Consider the following 12,140-nt stretch of genomic DNA (forward strand, 5'->3'; position numbering starts at 1 on the left):
CGGCTGAATTTTTTCTTCTCCCCGTGTGACGAACCCCAGCCATTTGTGTGTGAATTTCCTATTACGCCCCTCTGTTTATCTCAATTATCCCTTCACGCCCTGATGGTCGCGTCGTGTGGGACGTCAAACTCAATCTCTCCCTCGTCCAGCTCTCCCCTGGCAGCCCTGCGAGCCAGGTCTCTCTCCGAATAGATTTCGTTCTTGCGGGTCGTGGCTTGCTGCAGGCAGTCGACGTAGGTGCGGAACTTGACAATCTCCCGCAGGAGGTATGCGCTCTTGCGTTCCCAGTTGGCCATGGCCTTGTTGGCGTTGTTGCCGCGAGGAGTGAAGGCCAGAAGCATCGGGCTGCGCAACTGGTTGTGCGTCTGCAGCTCGTCTTCGATGCCCTTGACGTACGACGTGAGGCTTTCGAGTTGCTCCTCCTCGGGAAGGTTGCTGGGCCGCATGGACTGCGCCGGCGGCGCCCAATCGGAGATGGTGATCCTGTCTCCGGGCAGCTTCGCACCTCTGCTAGCACCATAGGCGCCGCCTGAGCCGTGGTCGATTGAGCCGGAGCGGAACGTGCCACTCGAAAAGCTCGGTCGTGGGTTGGCGGTGCTACTGCCGGGTCGCGAGTTGCGACCGGGTGATTGGCCGGTTGCTTGCTCGTTGATGGCCGTGACCAGAGCGTTGTTGATGATGGCGTCGCTCCATCCGTATTCGATGTTGCTGATACCGCCGACTAATGGATGGGTGCTCAGGCGAGCACTCCAATAGTTGGCCGTGGTGACGAACTCCTTGCTGATTTCGGGGGTACCAACCTGGAAAAGGTGAACAGCGCCGCTGGGAAGGCTCAGCGCCCAGACGTGAGGCCGAGCTCTGGAGTATCCTGGGGGCGGAAGGGCAGATGCCAGGGTCTGTCGAAGGCTAAAGGTGCCCAGGTTAGTAGCGTTATCTTGCCAGTTGCCACCTCCAACGACAGCAGGGCCCTTGGCATTGCGACCGCGGCTCTTGCGTCCCACCGAAGATTTGGCGGTTCCGAATGAGAATATGCTCATCTGGCCCTTTTGTACGACGGCAAACACCTCATTCCAGTGCCTGTCCTTTGCTTTCTTGTCAATACCGTCCAGGTGGTGTTTGTGAATCACGATACCCTCCTTTACCCATGGAGGTCCGGCCAGTTCGAGAGACTCGTCTTCGAGAAGTTGAGCGCTCTTCAATTCGTCGCTCATAATCGAGGCGGCCTTTCCGAAAGCTGACTCATCGTCACGGATGATGGCCTGGCTAAGGGCGTTGGCAAATCCGATGGACTGTTGATAGTCTCCGCCTCTGAATGACGACCCGAGCGAATCCACAGACATCGAGGTTTGCGTTCTGCCCAGCGAGAGCTTGCTCCATGTCGCCGACGAAGCCGAAGGGCTCCAAATCGAATTTCCGTCCTCGAAGCTCGTTCTCGACGAAGAGAATCCCGGATTGCCCATACGAGGTCGTGACCTGCTCTTCGAATTCCATCTGGAAGAATTGGCACGACCATGTTCAGCTATGCGCCCTCGCATAGATGCCTGACTTTCTGACGGGGCCTTACTCAGAACGCTGGGCGTTCGCTTCAGCATGCCGATCACGGACAGACTATTCGTGGTGGGCGTCAAGTTCTTTGACGGGTCCGCACCGAAGAGGGGCAAGCGTTCGTCACGGATCGAGGTGTAAATGTCCTTCAGCACGATCTCGACCTGGCTCTCCCAGGCACGCATCGAGCCGTCGAACGGTGCTTTCACCAGCGGTCCGCATTCGTCGTGGAACTCTGACGATCCGTCCTCGTTTCTCGGCGGCGGTCGGAACGACAATCGGCGCGAAACGAACCTCTCCTCGATGGATGGTCTGGAGTCGTCTCCTCCGAGAGAGCTGTTGGTCTTGCCGGGCAAAATGGTTGGCCGTTCGAAAGCTTCGGGTGCTGACTCGGCCACCGCCTGAGTGATCGTAGTCATGGTATTTTTGACGAACTGGCTCCGCGTCATCTTTTGGTCGATGTCAGCCAGGTGCAAATCAGTGTTGAGCAACATGATCGAATAGCAGATTGTGTGAATGACATCTGTGTCTGGTTAGCATAGTTCAGGATTTTAGTCAGCGACAAAAGCTTACCAGATGCTTTGAACCCATGATTCGTGTTGCAATCACACCAACGCTTGGAAAACGCAACCAGAATACGATCTACCTGCTGCGTCTCTGCTCTGAAAACCAGACGCTCGCAGATCAAACGAAGACTCTGCAGAATGCTCTTGTTGGTAAAATCATAGAGATCCATGTATGCACGCAGGGTTCTCTGGCGGATGGGGCCCTCCTCGCCCATCCATGCAGCGGCCTTCTCCTTCTGGATGAAGTCCTCGTTACCATCAAAGATTTTCTGTGCCTTTTGGCGATCATCGTCGGTGGGGTCTCCAACGACAAACTCCGGCTCGTCTAGGGGCTTCGCGTTCATCGACTCGAAGGTACCCAGAACCTTCGGGCTGTTGTCGGGTTCGACTCTAACGCTTGGGGCAGCACTAGCAGCAGACTTGTAGTCGGTAGTGGTAGATCCTGACGTCCTGCTGGCAGACCTAGTGCCCTCGATTGGCAGAATCAGTCCAGATTTGTTGCCCTCGTCATCAGAATCCGTCGTGTCGACGGTGAGACGGTTGGTCTTCCTGCCTCTGATAGTGGTGTCATCCCTTCTTTGGGACGGCCTTCTCGAGGGAGAGGATTCCTTGGACGGCTTGTCTTGCCTGTGGCCCTTCTCTTTCCTTGTCTTACCCCGTTGTCTCGACTCGGTATCGGCTTCGTTATCGCTGCCATCGATGTCAAGGAATGAGTTATTCCTCTTCTCGTTGGATACGGGAGGCTCAGGCGGCGGTCGAGTTGGAGTATCGGTGCGGCGTTCATGATCGGAGGGAGAGCGGTCCTCGCCACGAGAGCGAGACCTGACCTGTCGAATACGTGCGTTGGGACTTGGGTCGTACTCGGGGGAGAAAGAGCGGGGGTGCTCCTCTGCTGATCCCTCGTCGTGCGGGTCAGGAGCCATTTCGAAATCAGTAGCTTGTACAGGAGCAGATTGAGGAGTGATGGGCGTGTTTGGAGTCAAAGGGCTGCCTTTAAGGTACGGGTTCATGACCCTTCGCAAGCTGCTGATTGGGCTGGGCTCAGGTTTCGCGGAAAGCTTGTCCTTAGTAATGGGCAGCTGAATGGGAGCGACGAGAGGGGGCATGGGCGGCTCGAGAGCAGCTGGAGCTGGCACGGGAGGCACTTCGTCGGCGGACACAGACTTCTTTCTGCGACGGAAGAAAGAGCTCGGTTTCTTCTGCAGCACGTGATGATGGGAATGGGACGAAGATGTGTCCCTCGAGGGCGGGGCGGAGGTGGAGGGCTTCATCTGGTTGGAAACGTGGAGGGATCGATTCCCTGATCTGTGATCGGCCGTATCCACAGATGTTGACGACGTTACGCCCGAGGAATTTTGAGTCTCGGGCGGGTTATTAGAGGCATTGTTTCTGGACGAACCAAACACTCGCCTGAAAAACCCCGGTTTTTCTTTTGTTTGTGACGGTGTATGTGTCGGAATCGGAGCTCCGTGCACGGCCTCTTTTGTCTTGCCGTAGCCCACATGTGGCGCGGGTGCCGAGCCAATGTCGAGCGCGGGGACGGGAGAGGGCTCGGTAACGGGCGCGGCTGCGGGTAATGGCGGCACCTCTTCGTGATTGTTATTAGGTTTATGGTCGGCCTTGCGGCTCGTTGCCGTGCTTTTGGCTGATCGATTCGTTGATTTGCGCTCGAGAATGACGGCGGGCGGCTCCAGCTCGTCATCAGCCACGGGAGCGGCTACAGGCGATCGTGGGTACGTGGCGGTCGGGGGTGTCTGGGGCACGATGCGTCTTGGCCCTCCAGGCACCGTCGGCGTGGGGGCCGCATCGTAGTCGTCGTTGAAAAAGGTATTTGAAAATTCAATGTGCCAGGGTGCTTGGCCCTGTTGTTGAGGTTGAGGCTGGTAATGTTGTTGCTGTTGCTGCTGCTGCTGCTGTTGCTGGGTGGCCTGCAGGGCAGCGGGTGGACGATGGCCGTAGTCGAAGCTCGAGGATCGACCACCGAAGCCGGACGCCCACCTCGTGCTGCTGAGAACCTGAGCGTAGCCAGCGTCGATACTATTGGAGCTGCTGCTCTTGGTGCTCCCCTTGCCACCCCTGGAATGCATGTGGCGTGGTGTGCCAGGTGTGCTCCGCATCGACTCGCGCATACTGCTGATGCGATGCAGGCCGCTCTGGAAGTTGGAGCTACTATTGCTTCTCCGTCCACGAGATGATATCCTGCTCGCGTCGTCGGCGTCGAAGTCGGAGCTGTAAGAGTAGCCGTGGCCGTTTGACCGGCCGCCGCGAACTGGTCTCGGCATGTTGTCGTCTGTGTCGTACGGGTTATGTTGGGACGGGTCGCCAAACATGGACCTTCCGTTTCCGAAATCACCGCCAACAGGTCCTCCCATGGAAAATTGGTCGAGGGATATGAGCATGTTCGTCATGAGAGAGTCGCGTGTAACATTGCGCGGGGACAATGACAGGTCGTGGGAATCGCGCGGTCGAGGTAGATCTGGGTTGTCGTTCTCCTTGTTCTCGGACATGTCGAAGCTATCGGGAGAATCGGAGTTGTCTAGAAAAGAGTCGTCGGCATTGCGAGTGAGGGAGGGGCCTCTAAGCGCCCGCGAGCTGGCTTTGCGATTGGAAAGCGAGGTGGGTGGCGGCAGCTTGTTCCTGTTGCTTGGCGGCGTCTGGGGGACGGCGGCAGGAGCTGGTTCTCGGCTTCGACCTCGCGACGCGACAGGCGACCTGGAGTGGCCGGTGGGAGGAGAGGTGTCGATGTTAAGGTCCGGACGACGACGGCTCGAACGTCGAGGAATGTCGGCGTACATGGTGAAGGGGGTCGGGACGGGGTATCGTGGGGGTCGGAAGGGTTTTCAAGTCATTTCCAGCTTTCGAATCCAACAAGGCCGACAACAGGCACAGGCACGACCCAGGTTCAGGTTCAGGTCAAGGTCCAGGTCTGGGACTAGGTAGGCCCAGATGCAGCAGGCGCACTCCGTATTGCGCGCGCAGGAGCAGCAGTATGGAGACGGAGTGGTGAATGATGTGGGTTATGGTGCTGCTGGTGCAGGACCAAAGTGCCGCTCAGCAGTCCACTGCAGCAAACCAATGCGACCCAAGGCAAAGCGATCCAATCCGAGGGGTGATGGCAGCGCCGCAGTCGAGTCAAACCGAGAGGCTAATTCGGCGTCGCAATGTCCACAGCGCCGGGTTCGAAATCGAAATCGAGCGAGCGAGGGGGGTGGGCTAGGCCGTAGGCTCTACAGAGTAGGGCGCGCACACACACACGCAGGCCTGGCCTCATACGTAGTCCGGCAAGGTCGTACGCTCTCTCTCAGTTTCTTTCTCTCAATGTCTCTCGTAGGGGGGGACAAGAGGCAGGCGGTGTGGTAGCGTTTGGTAGGAATCGGCGAAGGCGCAGGCGAAGGCGGCCAAGCGGTAGACGGGCTTTGTCCCGATGAACGAATGGAGGCTAACCAAGGTAACTGGCAGCCGAGATTGAATGCAGGCAGGTCGTCCTCTTTGGGGCGGGCGACGTTGCAGTGTTTCTTTTTCTCGGCGTGGGATTGACTTTTTGGATTGCTTCCTCTTGCTTTTCCTCCTGCCGTTTTCCCTCAATCGGACTGGCCTTTTGCAGGGTGGGCGGGCAGTAAAAGCCAACAGGTGCCACGGGGAGCGGGAATGTTAATATTGTGCGTGGGCGGGTTTATTATGTATTAATATGCTGCGGTGGTAGTTGTGCTGGGTACGGGTATTTTGTATTGAATCGTGTTCCGAAAGAGGCGACGAATGCAACCCTCGATGCTCCCCTGACCTTGACGGCAGACGACGTGGTGATGGGGTCTCTGGGGAGGTTTTGGGTCTGTATTGCGTAGGTAGGTAGGTAGCGCAGGTACAAGTAGACGATGACGGGACGAGTAAGCAAGCAGGCAAGCAAGCAGGTGAAATAATAGCGTCCAGAGTATCCGTCGAGGGGTCCGGGTCGTGTATTATTAGCGTCGAGGCCAGTCGTTGGTCGTCCTCTTGATATGTGGGTGCATGCACGAGAGAGTGTGTGAGGGTGAGCGTCCAGTGTGTGAGTGGTCTAGTCGGCCAGCGTCCCGAAAGAAGTGAAATGCGAACTGGGTTCTGGGGTGGTTGGGGGCGGACGGGCTGCTGAGGCACGAAGAGTCGGAGAAGAAGCGGTGTTGGAGGATTTGTTCATGTGCGATGCGCCATGAAACACGCGTGGAGAGTCAAAGAAGGAAAAGAAGCGGAATGGAAGAGAAGACGGGGAAGAAGAATTGGGTTAATTGATGAGCGCCCGTCTGCCGTGCCTGCTTGCTGTGCTCTGCTGCGAGTGATGTGCGTGGCGTGGCCTGGCAACTGGGAAGAAGCAGCAGCAGCAGCAGAAGCAATCAATCAATCAATCAACCAACCTAATGCTGGGGACCTGGGAAATGGGAGCTGCGGCCAGGGGGACCCGTCGTCGTGGATGGATGTGCGTTGGAAATGGAAGATTGTGGGTTATGGAATATTGGACACGCGGGAAATGGAGATTCGAATTGCTGTGACAATGGCAATGACAGCAGCAACAGGCAATGATGGGCGGCGCACCCGTCACGGACTCGGGGCCAGCACCAGCACCAGCAACACGTATTCGTACGCAGTGTGTGTTACGGGATCCGTAAAGTGCTGTAAGGAACTAGCTCTCGGCTGGAAGCAATAACAATGAGCAATATTGCACCAGGAACTCTCAAGTATGACCGACTGCCCGGCGTTATGACATGGGGCATCCGAAATGGTCAAGACGGGACGAGCACGATGGTGGAGCAGGGACAACCTGGAGGGAGGAAAAAACAAACAAAGAAAAGTGAAGTCATCCGTCCGAATACCGAATACGCAGGCAGGCAGGCAGGCAGGCAGGAAGGAAGGAGGATCAAGGTGGAAGTGACGGTTGTCTGTGCCCGTTGAACATGTCTCTCGTCTCTCCCTCGTGTCTCTGTGTCAGTGTCAAAATGCTGAAATGTCTGCAGCAGCAGCTGTCGGCTCTGCAATGCCTTAATTTTAGCGTCTGTGTTGTGCACTAGCTGTCTGACAATATGCAGCTCAGCAGTCGGCAGTAGTAGTCTGTATTCTCCGGCAGCTTCCAAGTCTCCTGACGGCAGTCTGAAGTGCATTTGGCAATTAGGCAAGATCATCATCACCATCATTATCATGTATTAGAAGACATGTAGTGGAGGATGCGACCGGCTCGTCTGCCGCTGCCGCTGGGTTCACGGTTCACCAGCCAGAAACACCAGACGAGACGACCCTCATAACAATAATAAATGCACGCAACTGCTGCACGGACGGCAGAAACATGGCCGTCCTTGGATGAGAAGCAGATGTGGGCACGGCAGAGAAAAAAAAGAAGGGAAAGCAAGACCGGACGATGGGGGCACAAATGGGCCTTCTGGATCACTCTCATGGATGGGGGGATCCGTTGCAGCGGGTTGGGGCAGGAACGATGCCTGGATGCATGGAACACCACTGGACTGAGGTGGAAGCAGCGGGCAGTCAGCAGTCACGGCGCACTCCACCTCACCTAAAGGGCAGTTGCCTGTTGCCGTTGCTGTTGCTCTTGCCATCTCTTGCCGTTCCTGCAGACTGAGGTGCAGTCCGGGTGGGGGAGCCTCTTTCCTTTCCGGCAGCTGCATCCTGCTGCCAGGGCAGCCGCTGCTTCCATTTTGTTCAGGAACACCCGTACTGCAAGATGCAAGATGCAGGTGCTCCCGTCCTCCAGCTGCCTCCTTCTTGCCGTTAATTCTCGTCACCTTTTTGCTACTCTCTCATCTGCCTGGCCTTACCGAAGGTACGAATACCTTACCTCAGCCGGTGACTCCTTCCTGACAAACATCATTTCGTCAACCGAATAAACACACCCCCGACACATGCAAAGTAGCCACGCATTAAACGTCTTCACCAGCTCCCTGCCCCCAAACTCCGTCCCCAGAGCTTCACGGGCCTCGAGACACATAGTCCGGACCCTGCAACCTTGTCCATCTGCTCTGCGGTTGGCGGTTGCCCTTGACTCTTTTTTGCTGCCACTGCGCCTAAACCGGATAGAGTCCGCTCATCATGCAGGGTTTCCCCCTTTTTTTCCGCGTTCTTCTACGGCTTGCTTCTGCGTCCAGAAATTCTGCCGCTGCTCTACTAGCAAGAAATAAAATGATTTCAATATTGTTTTTCCACGAGTCGCCCGTCGGATCTCATCGTCATCACCACCACCATCACGGCCAATCTGCTCGCGAAACGCCCACGCAATTCCCATCACCGATCCATCCCAATCATCGCCAGCCACTGCAAGACATTTCCCGCCGGCGTCTGCACTACCGCAAGACACACGGCGGCCGGACCTCCAAGACACACGAGACACCAGGCGCCAGACACACGCCCGACGGCTGGCTTGCCGCCCTCGACTAGCCCCCCCTTTTGACAGGCCACATCCCGGCTCCAAAAAGGGACAAGAGGGGACAGGGCTGCAGGGGGAATGCAAGATGCAGCCATCTCGCCAGGGTTCTTGTCCAAAACGAGCAGTCACTTCCAGGGGCCCCCAGAAGATCCTAGAGGACCCTCGTTGCGCTGTGTTTGTCAAAATCAACATTCTCGACCGCCACGCTTCTCATTCGCTCAACCAACAACGCTGCCCACGAGTCCAGAGCCGGACAACGGAAACGGGTCACGGAAACCGACCCAAGATACGCTCGGTTTCCAGAAGAACAAGCCTCCACAGCCAACCGACGGCGGACAATTACCACGCGTGGCAGGCCGGCCGCCCCCATCGATCCGCCCTCCGGTGCAACCAAGGCAGCCACCAAATGCCACGCTCCTCCCGCTCTGCTGCTCACCGGCGTGATGCTTGGTCACCACCTCGGGTCCGAATCGTCAAGACTCGGTCAGCGAGAAAGGGACGCCCATTTCCCCAATCGCCTTATCAAGGCCGTTGAAATCACGGTTCCAGCTGGTCCAATCGTGCCATCCAACGAGTGCGCCGTCGTCGACTTGAAAGCGCCCACTCATTTGCGCCCACCTGGAAGCACTTGCATGCAGACACCCATGGCTTCCCCTGAATTGCTGCAGACACCAACTTAGCAACCAGAGGTCCGTGCAATTGCGCGACTCGCTGCCCGCTTTCTTCTTGCTGCTCATTCGCCCGCCTCGACACCCTCCCGACCGCCGACGACACCACCACCATCCTCCGGGCTCTTTCCGCGCCGGCGCGCTCAGAGGCAACAGTTCCACCGTCCGCCGCCCTCCTTGTCAGTCGCCATGACTGAGGACCTGCTGTGGGATTACAGGATGGCGGGATGGAACAACCTCTGGGCCACCGTCCGACACCCTGAGAGGCCCAGCGCCTAGCGACTGGTTTGAGGAATGATTGTCATGCCAAACGGCGCATCGTCAACGGAGAAAACGGTCCTAAATTTCAGCATGAGGGCCACTGGCTGTCTGGATCCCAGTGGCCAATCTGCCGTTTCCAGAATGATATCCGTCCGAATGCCAATAGTCGAGGCCATCAAGTGCCGGTGTCTTAGTGAGGGGCATTAATTGTCCGCAGTCAGTTCTGCGACACGCTCCCACTCTACCGACGCGGTGCTGACCACCTTTGGTCCGGGGATGACCAACCGTCATAAGCTCTGCCAATCGCCTCGCCCAGATGCCTCTGATGAGTCCGCAACACGTTGGTTCACCACCAACCACTGCCTTTCAGTGGTCCAGATGCCTTGCAAACTGCATACACCTCGGCGGGCCATGGCGTCCCGGCTACACCACCAGTGGCGGTTTCTCCCCGCGATCATAGACCGGTTCCAAACGCATGCCAACGGTTCCGCCTGCAATTTGCGGGACAGGAGGCCGTCACTGACCAACAGTTCCCCGTTCGAGTTAAGGGTGAGCTCGGCCCCTATTCCCGCTTCTATCCAAACCCGCCTTCTAGCGACTCAATCTCCAACACCGGCGGCCCCCATCCTGAATTTGCCCGCACTAACTCTACGAAACCCAAAACACACCGACAAGCTTCCATGTAGACAACCTCCCCGCCATCGTTCCATCGTTAAACGAACCTTCTATTCCGACGTCAAGTTAAGGGTCATGTGCGTCAAAGCGCGAACCGTTGCCATTGCACGAGAAACATGACGAACATTTCTTCAGCCACCACACGCGCCTCTGGCCCGTTTGCCCTGCGCAACACTCCTCTCCTGGAGCTAATCATACATGAATGTTTTCTGAGCACGCGGCTGCGATGCGCCAATCTCCTGGAGAAAGGGTGCCTAGGCGAAATGAAGACGTTATCGCGATAACCAACAACCATTTGCTAGGCTGTGCTCTGGTCGTCCAGAATAGCACATGCGGCATTGGGGCCAGTCCAAGCAAACACGTTTCGATCTCCGAGGATGCCAATCATTTGCCATGGCCGGCGTCGATCTGAAGATCAACCACCGCTCGTCTACTGAAGAATCCGATCTTCAAAGGTCTTCAATCCGATGCGACACTCCTCCACAATCCTTCTCGGCGCGTCGACGCTCCGTGCAACCCGGCAAAGCATGCCGTCATCGCCGCGTCCCGTCGGCCTCCGCACGTCCTCGCTCATTGAATGCAAGGGCCATCCCAACATCGGTCCCAAGAACCACAAAGGACCGCTCGTTTGCCCTCAACTTTTCCCCATGCGCAAATTACTTTCCGGTTTGTGGTTGCGAACCGCCCCCAATTCCATAGCTACCTTCCAGGTTGGCAGCTGCAGCTCGGAACTCTGGAATACTGGGACTCCCCAATCTGGGATCCTCCAGAACCGCTGCAACTGCAATCCCATCTTTCATCTTGTTTGCTCCGTTACTTTGAAGTACTCTTGCACCCTCCATTCTCCTCTCACGTCCTTACCCGGAATGAGCTGGTTGCACCCGCGCCACCTGCTGCATGACAGAACGAGCGACGCTGAAACAAACGGGCCGTACAGCTTGCTTGCTTGTCCGTCGCTGCAGCTTTCAGGTGGGCGTCTGCTGTGATCGGATGCTACCACGACGGGCGGGACCTCGCATGGCGACGGAACCGACTCGCTGGATTGCGGCGTCGTTGACTCGAACCATAGCATGTCAAACGCATTGCTGCCCGGCGCGAATGAGGAGCCCCGACCGACTTTTGGATGCCAAGTATCGGACTGAGTAATGTTTGGGTTGTCTACGAGAAGGATGTAACAGCTAACGAGTTTGTGTAACAATCCTGATCACGACGGAGCTTCTCCTCAGCGCAACGTCTGGTCAAGTGACCATGACATCGCGCGGCAGTGCCCAAGTAGTTGTGTTGGCATATAAAAGTAATCAGCCCGTTCACCGAAATAGTTGGTGAAACGGTTTTGTTTGCTTAGTGATGTTATGGCAGAATGAGTAATTTCTTCCGAACTATGACGCAACCAATGAACCGTGTTAAACACACTTGCGGCCTTAATCAGACTTCTATATTGCTAGCGAACTCTCCAGCTGTGTATCAGCTCGTGACATGATACATAAATGGCTGGTCTATGGCCAGCCTTTTGTTTTTTGCTGCTTTGGAGGGGGAGCATTGGACAAGCGATCTGGTATGTATGTTGTGTCATTAATAAATGCGTCGAGAAGACCCACGGACAGCTTTCGCTTCACCGCAACTGCGTCATTTGTAAGAGTAGCAGCCTTCTTCGGTGCAACCTTTTCCTTCGCAGTTTGCAGCCTGGAGGCGCACCTTGTTAATCCATCCCAGCGTGCGCCGCTTTTCACCAAAAGCTTGATGATCCGGTTATTGTGATTCAACCGCGCCATACGCATTGCCCCGTAGAAATTCCGCTTGCTCTCTGCATAATCAGATGTCTTCTCAAGACCAAAGTGCTTGATCAATTTTCTCATGGTTGACCGTCGATCCCAGAGTGCGCAGGCCTCTAACGCATCTTGATCCCCGGGGCCCAGAACCACGGGCTTTTCGAGGAGCAACCCGACAACTTTATCATGGCCGCCTAATGACGCAGCTCTGAGGGCCGAGCCGCAATGACCAATGGAAAGAGGATCAGCCCCTCGC

General features: G+C 56.4%; 1 protein-coding gene across 1 annotated transcript; it reads right to left on the bottom strand.

Annotated features, from left to right (window-relative positions):
* Window positions 1–92: 92 nt before the first annotated feature.
* On the bottom strand, window positions 93–4,906 carry COL26b_002546 (uncharacterized protein; the record flags this gene model as incomplete). The annotated part of the gene is made up of 2 exons (XM_053175461.1): window positions 93–2,068; window positions 2,119–4,906. The coding sequence occupies 2 exons, from the start codon at window positions 4,904–4,906 to the stop codon at window positions 93–95; spliced, it is 4,764 nt and encodes a 1,587-aa protein (XP_053040465.1).
* Between the last annotated feature and the right edge of the window lie 7,234 nt (window positions 4,907–12,140).

The sequence above is a fragment of the Colletotrichum chrysophilum genome (assembly GCF_026319265.1).
Source record: "Colletotrichum chrysophilum strain AFK26 chromosome Unknown scaffold_13, whole genome shotgun sequence".
NCBI classification, from domain to species: domain Eukaryota; kingdom Fungi; phylum Ascomycota; class Sordariomycetes; order Glomerellales; family Glomerellaceae; genus Colletotrichum; species Colletotrichum chrysophilum.